At 38.5% G+C, this 17,989-nt stretch overlaps 1 protein-coding gene across 1 annotated transcript in view; it reads left to right on the forward strand.

Moving 5' to 3' along the window:
* Positions 1 to 13,937, forward strand: part of CPLANE1 (ciliogenesis and planar polarity effector complex subunit 1) — a 58,218-nt gene extending 44,281 nt beyond the window's left edge. The window contains exons 42-53 of the mRNA XM_085043477.1: positions 190 to 388; positions 649 to 893; positions 2,243 to 2,336; positions 2,985 to 3,152; positions 4,479 to 4,509; positions 6,674 to 6,839; positions 8,462 to 8,523; positions 8,950 to 9,108; positions 10,403 to 10,515; positions 10,856 to 10,939; positions 12,793 to 12,962; positions 13,362 to 13,937. Coding sequence (XP_084899603.1) covers positions 190 to 388; positions 649 to 893; positions 2,243 to 2,336; positions 2,985 to 3,152; positions 4,479 to 4,509; positions 6,674 to 6,839; positions 8,462 to 8,523; positions 8,950 to 9,108; positions 10,403 to 10,515; positions 10,856 to 10,939; positions 12,793 to 12,962; positions 13,362 to 13,502 — 1,632 coding nt within the window. The 3' untranslated portion in view covers positions 13,503 to 13,937. The remainder of the gene's footprint in view (positions 1 to 189; positions 389 to 648; positions 894 to 2,242; positions 2,337 to 2,984; positions 3,153 to 4,478; positions 4,510 to 6,673; positions 6,840 to 8,461; positions 8,524 to 8,949; positions 9,109 to 10,402; positions 10,516 to 10,855; positions 10,940 to 12,792; positions 12,963 to 13,361) is intronic.
* The last annotated feature ends 4,052 nt before the right edge of the window (positions 13,938 to 17,989 follow it).

The raw sequence follows: 17,989 nt of genomic DNA on the forward strand, positions 1-17,989 counted from the left end.
TGGGTTCTTTGTATCTGCATGAGTCAGTTGTATATTATGGTAGGGAAGACTGTATTTATTTTGTTCCCAAAACAAAAAGGCTTTCAGCCACAAGTGTTATGGGGGAAACACAGGAAATGGTGAACAATGCACTGTACACAGCTTATTCAAAACACAAACTGTGTAATTCTTCATTATCTTGTTGTTTAGCATAAACATGAATATATCAGTGTGATTGACATTGAAGACAATGACATCCTGAACAATTTGCCCATGATACCTGAGTCTGCAGAAGAGATAGCTGCTGCCCAGCAAAATGAGGAGCTTGAAATTCCATCTACTGCAAAACTTCATCACACAGCAGCTTCTGTTATTAGTGCAATGCCACCTGAGGCACTTCAGAAGCAAGGTAAACCATTTCGGTTTTAAATCCAAGAAAGTGTATATATTTTTGTTACAATACTCCCACAGAAAATCTGCAGGCTTTCCCCAGTTAACCTCATGCTTTTTTGGTCTTAGATGTCAAGATTGATACATTTGACTTCTTTTGTAATGGTTATTGCCTCCTAAAACATGCTGTTAGCTGTAGCACATCTATGCCTAATTACTGGCAGTGTTTAGGTGCTTGTAGTTTATTCAGTGATATTGATGCATTGTCTTTTTTTTTAGAGGATAGTCAGAAAAATGTATCAAACCAATTGCAAAAGGAAGATAAGAAGTCAGATTCTGCTACACATAGTGTAACTTGGAACATAACACATGAAAATGGAAGAACTCTTCCTTCTTCAGAGCTTCCATCCAAAGTAATTGAAAAAGAATACTTTTCCACAAAGCAGTTGGAAATGGATATGCAATTACAGACACTACAGAACATAATAGAAAATATGGAGCAGGATTTCAGAAATAGCAAAATGGTGAGTTCTGAGTGCTAACTGTTGTTTTTTAAACAGTTTTTCAGCTAAAGACAAAACCTACATTTTGGAATAATGTGTTCGCAAATCTGCTTAGTATATGTTGAGCGATACTGAGAATAGTATTATATATATAAAGTACATATTATAAATAATTTTTATATATGTGAACAGTATCTTTTTTATATTTCAAATTTTACATATATGTATATATAATATTCATTCATATTTAGTGCTGAATCTGTTGGCTGACATGGTTGCTCACAGTGGACCAAATGTTGGCCAGAATGGTGATGTTATTAGTGAATGGGTAGGATATAATTAATTTCTGTGTAACTGAGAAAATGGAATAGGACACAAGTTCAGGCTGAGCAGGAGACATTTTTGGCAAAGATTTCTGCAGTTTTGCTTCTGCAAAATATTATATGACTGTTTTTGGAACATGTTCCCATTTGTTTCATAAAATATTTGAATTCTTGCCATCTCTATAAATCTTAATATGGAAGTAAAATAAAGTTGTGCTTTGATGGATCTTGTAGGTCTCTTGTAACTCAGGGTGTTCTATGATTCACAGAAATGTAAGGACCTCATTGTGTTACTTACACTGAGTTGTTACACTAAGGTGGATTGTTTAATCAGTTATGTTCTTCATCAAAATTGTTATTTAAGTCAGATCTTTTAAAAGTCTGTAGGGAAAAGAAAATCTTCACATATTCTGTATTTTTTTCATAGCACCTGCATTTTAAAACTTCTGGGTATCTAGCCAAGGTACCCAGGTTTTCTTTTTCTGAAGAAAACCCTTTTATTTATTTTTTTTTCCTTTTCAGCTCATACTACTTGGTCATTCTTTTTATAACATTTTTTCATGTATTACATGTCAGTTATGAGAATTGTTCTTTTTGAGACTAATGCTCAGTAAAATGTCTCACTCTGGGTTAGCCTTAGTTTTTATTTTCTAGTTTTAAGTATCAGGAAACTTCTGACTTATGGAGACTGGAAATATTTTAATTTCTGTAGGTTTTACATAAAATATATATTGAAAACTTCAGCTGCCTTAAAAATAATGTTATCAGTAGGAGTAAAACTGTTCAAAAAATAATAGAGTTTATATGAATTATTCTCAAAATAAGTATCCAGAAGATTGAATTTCTTACATAAAGTGAATCTACTTGTGGTACTTTGATTCCTGAAGTTTTTTGTTTGTTTTCAGTCAGGAAACTGCATTAAAATGTCTATAAGATGCTGACAAGAAAAGTGCATTTAAAGTAGGCTTTGCATAAATACCTGTGGTGTAAGTCTCAGAAATACCTTGAAGAAAGTGTTGTTACCCAGTTTTTGGGTTTCACTTACAGCTAGTGAAGCTGATCGAAGATTTTGAAATGGCTGCTGATTCAAACCTTGGTGCTCGTCCTTTGGTCTCTGAAGCTGCTGGAGTCGTTGGTGCTGGTATGTGTCCAATTAACAGAGGGATAATAAATTTGCCATTAAATATTCATGTTAAATGACTTTCAGTTACCGCTGACATTTAATGCAGTCCCAAAATATGTTACTGAAATATAAACCAAAAATATCAGAGAAAGAAATAGAATGAAAGGTAGCAAATCTGAATATTGAGTTGTAAATATCCACTGGTTTTATTAAAATCTTACATCAGCATAACTGTTTACTAGAGCAGATGTATTGAATGATTTATTGTTTATTTAACTAATAACTAGATAGTACCTGCTTATAGCTACCATCCAGTGCCAAGAACATAGTCTAATCTGCTTATGGAGTTAATACAAAGCCAAGTGGTGGAACCAAATCAAGGCTATATCTGTATTCATACGTAAGACGATATTTAGGACGTCCTTTACGCTCACACGAAACAACTCCTGGCCCAGTAATTTTCTTTGTATGTGCAGGACTGGTTCACACAGCACAGCCCTGGAAGTGCCCTTTCATAGGGAGGCTCAGCTGATCCAGGTCCAGGCTGTTGTAGGTGACAGCCAAACTAAAGATGCCACTAACCAATATATGTGAGTGATGGTTTCTGCATTGTGAGGATTTGCAATTGATCTACACTAAGTACTATATTATTTTTTTATTTCACAGAATCAGAACATCATTTGGCAGGCATGATTTTTGGAGATGTTATAGATAATCAAAAGGAAAGCTTAAACTTGGAATATCCTGTACCCAGTCCTACTACAGTGGATGTACACTCTCCTGCCTCTGCAGCCTTGGCTTCTAACTCTCCCAGTGGCCTGAAGTCACCTTCTGGTATAATCTTTATTGAGTGTTTTTCCCCTTTGCACCTTTTAAAAATAACTAAATCTTTTCTTCACAATGTAATAATTTCTCATGGCTGTTACACAGAATGTTATGTAGTGCCAATGAGCTCATTAAAGTCAGTCATGAGTCTTTCTAGATTGCATTATTTAGATTGGCTTCATTGATGTGCACTGATAATGAGTTTGTTACATGAGAGAACAGTATCACTAAGCTTTGAAAACAGCTCAGCAGTGAGTCATACTTCACACAAAGAAAATAATCAGTGTTGGGTCTGCTTCTGAAACCCATCACTGTGCTGATTTGTACCTATTTACTTAAGTGAATATGAATGGTTATGTTGTCACAGAACACTCAAAGCTTCCTCCAAAAGCTTTATCATTTCTGTCATCTACCTGTGTCTGGAGAGGTGACATGTCAGTGTCATAAAAGATTGTTTTATGAGGTCTAATAATTTTGAAAACTGAGATTAGATGGATTTTTGCAATTATGAAGGCTGCAGTAGCGTTAAAAAGAGGAGGAAAAATCATTCTGCAAGCAACCTGTTGCCCAAGGTTAAAAATGGAATTGTACCGTTTTCTTGGTGTATTGCTTACAGTCAGGCTACCAAAAATGATACATGCTTTGTACATGGGAACGTGCATTTGATATTCACATTTACAGCAATCTATTTTAAAAAGTGTTAAAACATGGTTCCTGTGTCTGTATACAGCATGAGTGATTCTGAATGAGTACACACACCCAGTTAAATTTTGAAGACAGTAGTAGAGTTTTCTAGGTAAACTTGTTACTTACAAGCTAAGAAAACTATAGGTGATGCTAAGTTATAACTATAATTTTTTGAGATGGAGAGTTTAGTTTAGGAGAGGAAGCAGTGCTCTTCCTTCCAAGACAACCATACTGCTCTTCAGTTGCATCTTCGGAATTCCAAGCTTCTCCTGAGTGCCTGGATTCCTCAAGTAAGTGTCAATCATTAATTTTCCATGAAGCACTGTATAATTAATTGGAGCAGATATTTTCCAGTTAGTTGGTCAGGCAGAAAAGTGTCAAGAGTGATGATACTTTCCTAGCAAAACTATCCACAAAAGCCAGGGAACTGTTAATTAATGCTCTCTGGAGTCTTTGTGCTAACCTGGCAGTCAATGACATGTTGTGTCACATGCTGTTAAGCTTGTGTACAATATTAATTTATTTGTAATGTCAACATATTGAGGTTGATTTTTTCCTATATTTTATCCCACAGGCTATTTAACAAAGGTATAATCAGATTGTGTACAAGTGAAAGGATAATGTTAACAAGGGTTGTTTCTGTTTCAGGCTCTCATATGTGCAGAGATCTCTGTGCTGGGTATGTATTTTGAGACTGGTTTTGTTGAAAGTTTGTCAAAAAGGTGACTGTCAGGGTGGAATCATCACTTTATAAATGCCGAGGCATTTATTTTCAAATGAATAAAAGTAGTTTTGTTAGTAATTTCAATAATTTCAGGCATTTACTCTGACTTTGGTAGTGTCTGTTAGATTTACTTAATGCAAAAGCTGCAGAAGCGTTCAAAGTTAGTTTCTAGTTAAAAGTAAGAAGCTTGTACTGTTAATGGTGGTCATGCTTTTGTCTGAATGCATTTGTTATTTCTCCTGTGTGCAAACCACTTTTTCAGCAAAGTATATGCAATTGTGGCTGGTAGTTGTCTACCAAAGCCAGGTGTCATCAGAAGGCCTTTAAAGTATGAAAAGTGTAAAGCAACACACTGAGGATTTCAAAACTGGAAAGAGTCTATGCATTAAATAAAATGGTCTGACATATGTCTTTTTACTTTTAGCTGCTGTTAGTCTTCTGGACCCAGTAGAAAAGATTATCTGGTTCCCCCTTCTTTCTTGTCATTCTGCTCCATTACCCATCTTAATTGTTTTGCTTGAATCATAGCAGTAAACAGAGTGGTTTATCTTATTTTTCAAGTATTTTAGGTGGAGCTGGTTGTTGTGACTGAAGTAGATTAGAGAGTGATTACATGAGGTGAAGTATGGGTGTGAGGCAATGAACTTTAGCACACAGTGTTAGCTTGTAGTCCTAACTATGCCATTTGTTTTTTACTGGGAGCAACTGATTAAAACAGAGGAAAGAAATGTGGAGAATATAGGTGCAACTATACTGTCACTCATAGTGGCTCTTGCTCAGAAGATTATTGAGATTTGGGGTTCCTGAAACTGGTAGCACCCCATAACCTTATCTCCTCATGGGTATCAGTACAAACCCTGTGGGTGCTCCTGGCTGCCAGGCTCAGCCTCCTGTGGGCCAGCCATGCTCACATACCCCACTGGAGCTCAAGTATTTCAGCTCTGGATTGTCCCTCTGATGTCAGTCAGGTCTTGCTCCTGTCCTGTTGAAAGCTGAGTCCACTGTACTAACCCAGTGGAGATGTGGGGAATGAAAATTCTGTCCAAAGGCTTTATGTAAAACAACCTGGATATTCTTGTTTTAATTATAAAATAAAGGGTTTTAGCCTGTTGTTCTTACAGGAATGTTCTACATTAAATTAGTAACACCTTTTTTTCCCCTACCTAACATCAAGCTCTTTAGAAGATCCCCTGCAAATTGCTGGTCTGAGTGATGTTACTGAAGCTGTGAGTGATCGTGTGGTAGAAAGTGACATCTCTCTGTTGGAGCTGCGCTTGGCGAAAACACAGGCTAAGAAAATCTCTAGGTAACACCATGGCTGGTTTTTATTGTGTGTTGGGTAAATCATTTTAACTGTGGTTATTCTTGTGGTTCACACCTTGTAAATAATGGAAGCAACTATGTGGTTTGATGTTAATGGGACTAGTATTAGAACTTTTAATAGCCACAAATTTACTGTCCATTATTGTCAAATGTACGTTTTGAAATTCTTTCCTTCCTTCTTGCTTGTTCCTTCTGTTAGGTATAGGCTGGAGCAGAACTCTTTTTATACAGCAGATTCAGTTCAGACCTTCAGGTTTTCTAGAGCATTTCTGAAAGACAGAACAGGAATTTCTTGCCCTTGGCACAGCAGCTTCAGAAACTCCCAGCCTGATTCCTGCTTGTTATGCTTGCCTCTCTGCTGGACATTTCTACACCTTCCTGACTGTCAGTTATAAAACCAGCTGTGTTCTTTCCTGAGAGAGGTCAAAGTGACAGTTGCTTCCTACTTGTGTTTGTGATATCAATTGCTGACAAGGAAAAAATACAGCTGTTCAGGACACTAGTCTGTTGCATTGGTGCCATAGTTCCCACCAGTTTAAGCTCTAGCTCTATTTATCTGAATGTAAGTTGACAACTAGAAGAAAAATTTTAGCAGATGTCTTGGAAATTACTTGTTTGCCAGAATTTTTTGTGGTAAAATTTTGCAGAAGAAAATTTCCCCTCTTGTTCATTGCTTATGCTTCCAGCTGTGTCAGAATTTTAAAGGGTTTTCAGTATTTTTATTATATCATATAGTTGCCATTGTTTGCAGTTTACAGGATGTGCTAGATCACTTCCTGTTTATATCTGCTCTCAGGGTTCTTGATTCTGCTTCTGGGCATTCTCAAAGAACAGAAAAGGAGAGGAAAGAGATACAAACATGGATGAAAAAAAAACAGAAAGAAAGAATGAGAGAATATATGCAGAAACTGGATGAACAAAGACAAAAAGAACGTAATCCATTCAACCTGAGAAAGAATATGGTAAGAATAATGGGTGCCTTGAAGAGTAACTGTTACTTATTGTACAAGTGTTGATTATTCAGGTTAGATTATGTAAAGGCTGACAGTGATTTTTTTTTCCCTATTTTAATATTGGGTTTTTACATGTGTAATTTTATTTTATTGGAACCGGCCATAGGTGTGTCAGATAAGCAAATACACCAGTGTTCTTCACAGGCTTCAGTAGTGACCATTGGCTGCAGGTGGCAATTACAAAGTATAGCCTGTAATGGATACAGCTGTAACATTCACTGAAACCTGTTTTTTTAGGGAGTGATAGCTACAGCAGTTGTTAAAACGTGTTTACATATGGTGTCAACTTCCCACGCACCTCCCAAACACGCCCAGTGAATTTAAAAAGTGGAGTTCAGGTGCCAGCATCCTTTACGAGCATGACAGGATGCTGAGGGCAGCCATCACTGCCATTCACCCACACAGAGGGGTATGAAATTATAAAGCTTCTGCAGAAATCCTAGAATATGTCATATATGTCACGTATCTTATGAAATTTTTTATTTGGAGTCTGGTTTCAGTGAACAAACAGTCCCCTCCCAGAACTTTTTACATTTTAAATTTAATTAGTAAAAACACATTTATGGCCTGATCCATCTTTTCTGTGCTAGAAATAATTGAAATTAAAAAAAACCATACAAAAGCAGTTCAAAAGAAATTTTCCAATCAGTATTAACTCTCAAAAGATACATTTGCCATCTGGATTCCTTCAGGACCTCAAAAGACCCTGCTCTGGGGTTACAGGAGATGAGACCTAAAAACAGCAAATATATCCCTATACTTTCTACTTGATGAATTCAGGATATGCTGTAAATACTTCCAGGCTGAAGCTCTATTGGTTTTAACTCCCATGTGGCAAATATGTAACATACACAAGTTCCCTGTTACTAAATAATTCAATTGTATTTGCTTTCAGAAAGAGTATCAGATCTCTTCTATGTGAAATAAAGTATTTCCCCTGGTTTTAAACAGTCTTTCAGAACAGGACTGGACTTCTCTTCTGCACGTGTGTGGAGAGAAGTGATTCAAGAAAAATGTGCCCTGCTTCTCTCCTTTTCCTATGTTGTCAACCCATAAATATATACTTGATGCTTTTTTTATAGGCTTTTCTCCTGAAATCATTAGTGGGGGGATTCTCAATTTCCACTGGATGGTTTGGTTTTGTTTGTTTTTTTTCAAGAAGAAAGAACTAAAGAATTCAAATTGTACTCTAGCACACACAGGTCTAAGTGCAACCTTGTCCTGTTTTTTAAATTAGTTTTTGGGAACGTCACTCATTTTTAGGAAACTAAAGGTGAGGCCAGTTGAAACTTTGAGCTTGACCATGAACACATCTCCTCAGGAACATTAATAGTTTAAGCATATGAGGTATGGAAGATGTGACTGGAAGATTTCAGTATATTTTTAGAGACTGGAAAGTTATAAAGACAGTCTTACTGAATTTCCTAGTTGGGCCATATGTTTTCATATTGTTTTTCTTTCTGAAGAGTTTCTTAAACAGCAACTTTCTATCAAGTACATTTTGAGAGTGAGAAACTGGAATGAAACCACAGTACATAATTAGTTAATTATTTTTACACTTTCTTACACAGCATCATAATCCTACTTCAAAGGATATTAGAGCCTTCCAAAAGAAGAAAGAAGAAAAAGACAGGTAAGTTGCTATAAATATGACTTGGGATATCATTATTTATATATGAGTTTTCCAGTCCTGAGAAAGCTATAGAGTTTTAACTATATTGCTTATGAAATTTCAGATATTAATGAAATTTCAATCAAAAGCAGAAACAATTCATGTTTGCTTTACCATTTAGGAAAACTCTGAACATGTTTCATCCTCTGACTGTATTTGTCACTTTCCAAGTATCATTGTTTCTTTTCCCAATATTTACTCATTCGTTCTCTCAAACCCTTAAGTAAGAAATATTACAACTTTTTGCTAATGATCTTAAAAGGTTTAGTATATCTCCTGTGAAATTGCAAAAACAAATGTTCTTCATGTAGCCTTACAAGTCTTGCAAGCCAGCTGTGGTGAAATGAGTGACAGCATGAGGTTATGTGTAATGTTGTTTCTCCACAGAGCCCTGTTGTCTGAACATCACAGAATAAGAGTATCACAGGCACTTTCCCTGATGAATGAAATGTTATCTGAAACAGTGGCATCACCAGCAAGTGATCACAGAACATTGTCCAGCACAAGATCCTCCTCAAGAAGGAGGAATGTGGCATCTAGTACTGGGTAACACTCAATTAAACCTGAGCATTAAACCTGCTCTGGTCTACCGGTGTCTTTACCACACTTAAAATTTTGTAGCAAGTTGAGACAGGGTTATCTTGGGAGAAACTTCCTATGCTGGCAGAATTGAAGATACAATTTGTCTGGATCACAGGCCTCTCAAGTCCCTGTTCCAGTCTTGTTACAACCAGTTCTGCAAATCTTGGAGGGAGCCTTAAAAGTGCTTTTGGAGCATGGAATAAGCCAGCTCCAGAGTCAAGCTGTAATCAGTGTCCTAACCCATTCCACTCAACGTCAATTCCTTTACAGAAGGGGTGGTTAAACACTGGAACAGGCTGCCCAGGGAAATGGTGGAGCCACCATCCCAGGAGGTGTGATTGATGTGGCACTTGGTGCCAGGATCTCATTGACAGGGTGGCAATCACATCAAAGGTTGGGCTTGATGATCTTGGAGGTCCTTTGCAATCTTAATGGTTCTGTGAATTACACTGGACTGTAGCTAGCAACATAGATCAGAATGAAGAGCATCTAGCAAGAAGCAAGTAAAAATTCTGTTGTGCAAACTCTAGATTTGTCCTCTCGCTTGCTAATTTTTTCATTACTTGGAATTTCACCTGTTCTTTCTTTGCACTTATTGCCTTTTGAGGAGGTGAGGGTATCTGAGTATTATAAATTGATACGTTTATTCAGTTTGATGGCATTAATGCCATATGTAATACAGGTGTATAATGCATTTTAGTTTCTCTTCTCATATATAAAATTTTATGCTTTTCAGAATAGTAGGAGGAGCTGTGTACTTCAGGTAATCTTGTAATTTCCAAATATACATATTTTTGCTTTTCTTTTTCAGTACAATACCTTTTTTAGGTACAGTTGCAGGATAGAGCACTAAACTGAATGTAGCAGTGCTGTACAGAGCCTGCTGGTGGTGTCCAAGGGAAGTTTAAGTGCATCAGCCCAGCCAAAATCTTACTTGCTAAGGAGCAACATACAGGAGTGGCAGGAACTCCTAATTAACAAGTTTTGTTGTACCTAAACTGGCTTTTTGTAAAGGCATTTTGATGCATTTTCACTGTGACTGCCAGCTGTTCTGATTCTGGTGAGGCTTAGGAGCCCCACAAGCAGTGTGTGATGCTGATCTTCAGCCAGGTGGGCTGAATGTGATTTCTCTAGCTTTTGTATCTCTTCTGAATATGCTCTGTCAGATCTAAGTTGTGTGGAGGAATGGAACATGGTGCACAGTAATAAGTATTTAAGCTTTGTTGTTGTGTTGGTTTTCTTCTTTGTGTTGTTGCAGAGGGGATCTGAACAGTCCTGTTCTGGCAGAAAGGAGCAGAATTGCTGGCAAACCTGGTTTTGGCCAAAAAGTACAACGTTTCACCCCAGCTCTTGGTTTGACACAGTCCAGGGGTAAGAATGGAAGTTTTTTAATGAGGGCACATACTGAAGAGGATCGTCAAGTTACTGCTGAGATTTTGGGAGGGAGGAGCTTTGATACCTGTATAGAAAATCAGATTTATAATCCTGGATGTTTCCTGTCCTGAGGCTTTTCCCACTGTGCTGCCATTGACCTGCTAAATGATGAGAGTTACTTTGCCATATCCCTTCTCTTTTAATCCAAAGTACCTTAATTTGCCATAGCAAGAGTGCTGTGTTATCCAGGCAGGAAACTCATAGAGAAAAATTTTAAGCATCTTTGAATATATTTGATGTTCATTTAGAAAGGGAAATGCTTACTTTGTCTTTCCAGGAAATGACTCTATGCTCCTTCAGAAAAGTACCTCTAGAGGAAGGCTGAGAAATGCTACAAAGTGTCCTGTTAGTTCTAGACGAGGTGAGTTACACAGAGCAATGACATAGTGCTACACAATACAGGGGCAAATAAGATACAGGTACAACGCTTGTTTAGAAAAAAGAAAACTCATAGTATTTTCCACACATAAAAATCCTTTTAATTAGAAACTTGTGAGATATTTTAATTACTTCTGTTCACCTTCTGAACAGTTTTAGTGAGGTGACAGTGATGCCTTAAATTGCTAGGAAAGATTTTAGACGCAGACACACAGTATGGGATAGGGGTTTTACCTTGGTTTAATAGGATCCCAGATGCACACCGACGAACAAGCCAGCTCCAAAGGCCAGCCAAAAAGCCCCCCTGCCCAAAGCCCCCATATACAATTTATGGACAGCCTAGATTAGAATACCTATCTAAAGTCTCCAATAAGAAGTCTAACACATGAAGTAACTGCCCCCTTATTAAAATTGCCCTCCCCCCAAAAGATTGCTACTTAGTTTACAAAAAACATGTCTCAGTGATGGGGCCCTGTTCAAGGTTGTGCGTCATGCTTTTGAGATTGTGAGGATGTTTCGTCTTCCCCAAAGGATTCTGAGCAGGGCAAGGGGTACTAGGGTGATAGAATGCAGGGTTAAGATACAGGGAGTAAAACGTACAGGAACAGGGAAGGGTAAAAGGTTATATATAAAGGATATATATATAAAGAGAGTATAAAAGTAAAATAAAAAATCCAAAAACCCATCAGGCATCAACAGTTTTAAGATTACTGGAATAAGTGTGCTAGATTTTAGTGAATTTCTGAAACACACATTACGAAATCACGAGGGACAAAGGCTTTGAGTCTTTTCTTTCAGTTCAGACCCACAGAGACAAAGTTAATTAGAAGAGTAGGACACAGGAATTGTTCCTCTCGCTTACCTTTCTATGCTGCTTATGCTCTGAGCTCATTTAAGTAGGAATTGACTTTGTTTTCCCACTGTGCAGTACCTATTAAGATATCATTTTGTCATAATGTTAGCATAGAAACGTTTATGACTAAGCTTAGCAAACAAAAAACCCTTTGGATTTTAGGGGTACTTCCTCCCATGCCTATCTTTGTAGGTGTGAATTCGCAAAAGATTGCCCTTAATAAAATTCTGTAACAGATATAGTACTTGTTAAAAGTGGCAGAATTTCTGATCAGACAAAGAATGAGGAGAGAATCAGTCTGAGACTTGGGAAATACTGTGACTTGATTCCATTCTGCCTTACACCACCATTATACCATATATGTACCATATAATTTGGACAGTCAAATGCCAATATATGTGAGTTGGCAATGCAGGAAAATGAGAGAAGCGATAATAAGCAGAAAGACTTAACTTTTCCTGAATCACCTCTGCTCATGTGGAAAAGTAATTTTTCTCCTTTCCATACATTCTCTTTTTAAACTCTATATTCAGGTTGATCTTTCTCTGATTTCCTGGCACCTTCTTGTATCTGTTTTTCCAGTATATCACATCACTACTAAGGGTTTCATTAAAGTTCCATGTCTTCTAAAGAGGCACAGATTCAGGATTTATTTAGTTTAGTGCTCTGCCAAATTATGAGGCAATGTACTTTTTTTGGGGGCCTGCACCACAGAACCTGGACGCTGTAGGCACCATGAATAGTCCTGTTCCACTCTGTGTTCTGCTCTGGGAGCACAATTTAGAGCAGGAGGTTGGGAGGGACCAGCAGCCTTTTCTCACCATAGCCCCACATGAGTTCTAGATAGCAGGGCTTGCTGTTTTCACAAGAACTTACACACAGCTTCAGTTCTTAGTACTGGAGCTTCTATTGAAGGAGTTTCAAGAGATTGAGACAGAAAGTGCAAGTGTTACAGTACTATGATTGGCCTGTTTTCTCCTCAGCTGCTGAGTGCAGAGTCAGCAGAACCTCAGCACAAAAGCCTCCACACGTTGCCACTGCAGTTCAGACAGAAGGTGTTGATCTCGATGCTGATCGAGACATTGTGAGTCCTTGGACTGTGCCTGATGACATCCAAAGAATACTTCAAGATACTCATGACTCCATATTTCAGGTAGAACATCTGCTTATTCTATAAATTATTTGACACTTGCCATTTAACACCTCGTTTACATCTGCTTTATTTAAAATGTGTTTCTCAATTCAAAACATGGGTGAGGTAAATGCAGAGGGACATAAATGATTGGGCTTCAGCAGAACAATGTTTTTTTTTTACAAGCAAATTTATTCTTGTGATCATTGAAATTGAATGTTCTTTTTAACAGCTGTATAAGCACATTGTCTGTCCAGGCAACAGACACCAGTGGGAGGGCATAAACAGGAAAACAGATTGCATTTTTTGCAGAATAGTCAGACATATAATTTGATTTTAACCTGTTTTAACAGAGTGGGATAATTTCTGCTGTCCATGAATGATGCACAATGTTCAGTTCATCTTCTGTTCTTCCAACAGGCCTCTGCACTACATGACATGAGTTCCTCTCCTCTTGGCAGTATCAAGACTGACAGTGTTTCTGGAAGCACAGGGAGCATCCTCAGCAAGCTGGACTGGAATGCAGTTGAGGCTATGATAGCAGATGTAGAAGACAAGTGAAAAGTTCTCAGCCACTGTGCTTTTCCAAACAGTTGCTGGTGTTTGGTTTTGTCCTTTAAAAATAGTAATTGTTCTGCTTAAAATGGATTTGAGCCTGCATTTCCTTCTTAAGCAGCATGGAAACTCTCAATCTTTTCAGTCTTGCCTAGATGAAGTTGAATTCCTTAACATGTAGTTTGCTTTCCATATGTCTTCAGGTCAAGAAGAACTAAATAGAGTTGGTAAAGGCAGACTCACAATCTTTAACAGATCTGGGTCAGCAGCTTTACATAGAAACATATAAACACAAAAAATGTTATTTTGTTTTAGGAGCACTGTACAACTGTTTTACTTTTGTATTTAATATTTAACATTATTATGAAGTTATTTTTGTAAAATAATGGTTGCCATAAACTGGTTTAATAAAAGTGATTTTATTAGTTTCTGCTGTAAATGGTTTACACGTGTAGCACTATTAGTTATTGCTGTATGTGTGCATGTGCACTACCCTCATATTTTAAACCCAGCCTACTTGTGCAGTAGCTTTGAGAAATCTTACAAGAGTTTGAATGATTGGTAGAAAGAGGTACAAATAATCAGAAATGAAAATGAAAAACAAACTTTTGTTAGGAAAGTCAGGCAGCAGTCTGAGGCACAAAGGGCAAGTACTCACTGGTGTAAAAACAATATCACTGTTCATCCATCTATGTGACGCTGCTGTTTAGAGCTCCTCCAGCAGCCCCAGGGCTTTGGAGAAAAGGTCTCCATGTGCCCAGTGACCATCAAGCAGTTGTGCTGCCCAAACGGATGGAGATGTGGTGACTCTTTCCCAACAGCTGTAGTTTTAATTTCTGTGGTGAAGAAATCTTGAGTTTTTCATGCAAGTCAAAGGTGTGTTAATTTCCAGTGGTTAATCACTGTCACCCCAAACTGTAATATTTAAATACCCTAAAAATTGCATGTTTCCAAGTGAAGCTGCATCTTGGCAAACATAAAAAAATAAGGTTCAGAGAAAGGCTGTTACAGGAATACACACATGCCACTACAGAGCTGACACTTCCTGTAGATTCAGAGGTCAAAACTGGCCGTGTTTTTTTAGCAGTCTTCAGAATCTGCAACAGTTTTTCTTACAGGATTGACCAGAGTGCAAAACTCAGTGTTTGGTTTGATCATCTTCAAATGAAGGAAGCCAGTGCCTTTGAAGAGCAAGTCCACACATGAAACTGTGACTTTACTCAAAGTGTAATACTGTGTTTCTCCAGAGTGGCAGCAAACTGAACTGTATCTCATCATTCAGTTACATGTCAGTTCTGCTCAATGTATTTATCAACTATCTGGATACTGGAGGTGAATGCACCAGTTGCAAGTTTGCTGATGATCCAGACTAGGAGGTGGTGTGGATTCTTTTGAGGGACAAGAGGCCTTGCAGAGGGATCTAGATTGATTGGAGCACTGAGCAGTCATTAATGGGATGAAATTTAACAAGTCCAAATGCTGGGTTCTGCATTTTACTTTACTCCTGGGATGGAGTAAAGCCAGACATGGATAAACTGGGAGAGGAATGACTGGACAGCTGCAGAGAGGGATGTGGGGATGCTGGGCTCAGTGTGGGTCAGCAGTGCCCAGGCAGCCCTGAGGGCAAACTCATCCTGGAGCCCAGAGCTTGGCACAGCCAGCCCAGAGAGGGGATGATCCTGGCACAGCCAGCCCAGAGAGGGGATGATCCTGGCACAGCCAGCCCAGAGAGGGGATGGTCCTGCTGGGCTCAGTTTTGGGGTGGCCTCAACATGGGCCCTGCTGGGCCCTGCAGGTAGGAAAGGATGGGAATGTCCTTCAGGGCAGCTTGAGGAGGGAAATAAAGCTGGAACAGCTGTGAGGAGCAGCTGAGGACTTTGGGCTTGTCCACTTTGAAGAAGAGGAGGCTGGACAGTGGCCTCACTGCTCTCTGCAGCTTCATGAGGAGGGAAAATGCACCGAGGGGCTGAGCTCTCCTTCCTGCCACACAGGAACAGGACACACTATAATGATTCAGAGCTGAAGCAGGGGAGGTTCAGACTGGACATTGAGAAGTATTTCCTTATCCCATGTGTCATCCCAGACTGGAACTGGTGTCCTGGAGACATGGTTGAGGCCCCAGGCCTGTCAGTGTTCGAGAGGCATTTGGACAGTACCATGAACAATAGGCTTCAACCTTTGGTCAGTCCTGAAGTGGTCTTTGGGTTAGCAAACATCTTTGGAAGTGGCAGTTGGATTAGATGATTGTTGTAGGTCCTTTCCAGCCAAAGTAGTTTAGTTCAGTTCTATTCTTCTATTCTATTCTATTCTATTCTATTCTATTCTATTCTATTCTATCTATTCATTATTCCCAGTCTGGTCTGTCTTGTGATTTCTCTACAGTGATATGGAAATTCCAGGATAATATTGTTTATCAAGCAGTGAGAGGACAGTGCAGCACCTGCCAATTTGCCAATTAAAGGCATGAGAATGGGTGTCTAACCCTGGCAGTTCCTTGATATCTTCTACCATAACCACTGTGTAAGAAACCTCATTTTTAAACATTAAAATCCTCTTTTCTTTCTTACACAGAAACATGTAAAAGTACAAATTCTCTTTTGAATTTTAAACTTGTTCATCTGCATGTGCATATTGCCCACTAGGTACAGGATGACCCAGAGGTTTCTCAGCTGTGTTTGAGTTAGTGCCTTGCTCTGTCAGCTCTGTAGCTGATGCAGGAGCATTGCTCAAGCAGGGGTGCCAACAGGACACCTTGTGTTGTCACTCCCTGCAGGACACCTTGGCAGATGCTCCTCAAGGCTGGCAGTGCAGCAGGACCTTGGCAATGCATTCTGCAAGGCAGTGACACAGGGCAGGACAGTGGCTGCCATGGCAACCATCGCTGAACGCCATTGCCCGAGGCTGTTGCCATGGACACCTGCGCTGGGATGCTGCTGGCAGCTGTGACAGGACCTTGACAAAAGCCACTTTCTCTGAGCCCTGACACTGAGGATGGGCGTTGTGGCAACCTTCCATTGCTGCTGCATTTTTGGAGTTTCATCTAAAGAGACCTAAACTTCCTTTAGCACTCTAGAAGCATAACATTTCCAGCTGATTGAAAGATATACAGAAATTTCACAGATTAAGCACATGATTATTTTCATTGGATTAAATATATAGAGGCTGTGTTCTGTACATCATGCATTTTACATCTTAATATGTTTTGGTCTTTGTTTTCTTTGGTGTTTTCAGCCAGAAAGCTTTAAAAAGCCAAAAGCAACTTATTTCAGGAAAAAAACTTCCTTGCAGGAAGTTAAAAAAAACAATAACAACAAAGCAAAAGTAAAAGTAAAACCAAAAGAAAAGTAAAAAAACAAAAAACCCACCAACCAAACTCTGAAAAGAGATGTTGGAGACAACACCCAACACCAACCTAAAAAGCCCCAAAGAAGCACAAAAATTAAAACTAGGTGAAAAAGACAAAGCTACGAAAGTAAGAACATACCACTTCAACAATTTTGATTATTTAATATGAAATCTTGATTATTTAGGGACTCACGGGGTAGTAAGCTAAATTATACTTACCACTGGCTGACATAAGCATCTTCAATGAACTGTCTCTAAGCCAGAGCTTTGGCTGAGATATTTAAACTAAGAGCTTGCTAAGAGTTCCAAATTCTTTGAAAAGACAGATTAAGATACACAGGGCTGGCATTTATGTTTTCTTTTCAAAACCACTGGCCAGTGAAGAAATAGTGATGTTTCAAGGGGAATATACAAGGGAAGACAGTTGCCTTTCAGGCTCCCTGTCTCCTCAAAGCCACACTCTCACCTTCTGACAAAGGAATTGTCTTCAGCTGTGGAATTTTAAGGATCCTACACAGGCTTCAAGAAATTATGTGTGGCATTGGAATGTGCACACAAGATAAATCTGCACTACAACTTGTAACATTTTGTAGGAAAAAGAAACAAAACTTCACAGAAACCTACTACCTGAACAATAAATACTCTGAAATTTGCTTTTGAAATAATTTTTTCAGTTTGAGATAAGACGGAGTAGGTAAAGCATCAAAAGGCTATCCTGATCCTCACCTGAGAATTTTTCAAATACACCAAAGAATGGAAGGATTTTTTTCTTTCTCTGATGTAGAAAGACACAATAAATAGATGGAAAGTTCAGAAAGTACTCAGATCTGAAAATGGCTTGCTGAGAGTAATACATGCCTTGTAGTGACCAATGATGTGCACCCTCCTAAAATTATCTAGTATGATGTTTAAAGAAATGGCCTGAGTGGGATTCATAGCCAAGACTTAAAAATCAAAGGCAGGAAAAATTTACACTAACTATGGAAGATCCTGTAATTATCCTTTGCTGAAAGGGAAAATCTCAATGTGGAGAAGCCTGTACATGGCTAGTCTAGAAAGTGTGGTCTGGATGACTTGAAGGCTGAACAGACTTAATAACAATTTCTGCACCAATTATTTCATGTGGATTTCAATATGAAGGGAAGAAA

This window comes from Lichenostomus cassidix, chromosome Z (assembly GCF_008360975.1).
Source record: "Lichenostomus cassidix isolate B80296 chromosome Z, HeHo_3.0, whole genome shotgun sequence".
NCBI lineage: Eukaryota > Metazoa > Chordata > Aves > Passeriformes > Meliphagidae > Lichenostomus > Lichenostomus cassidix.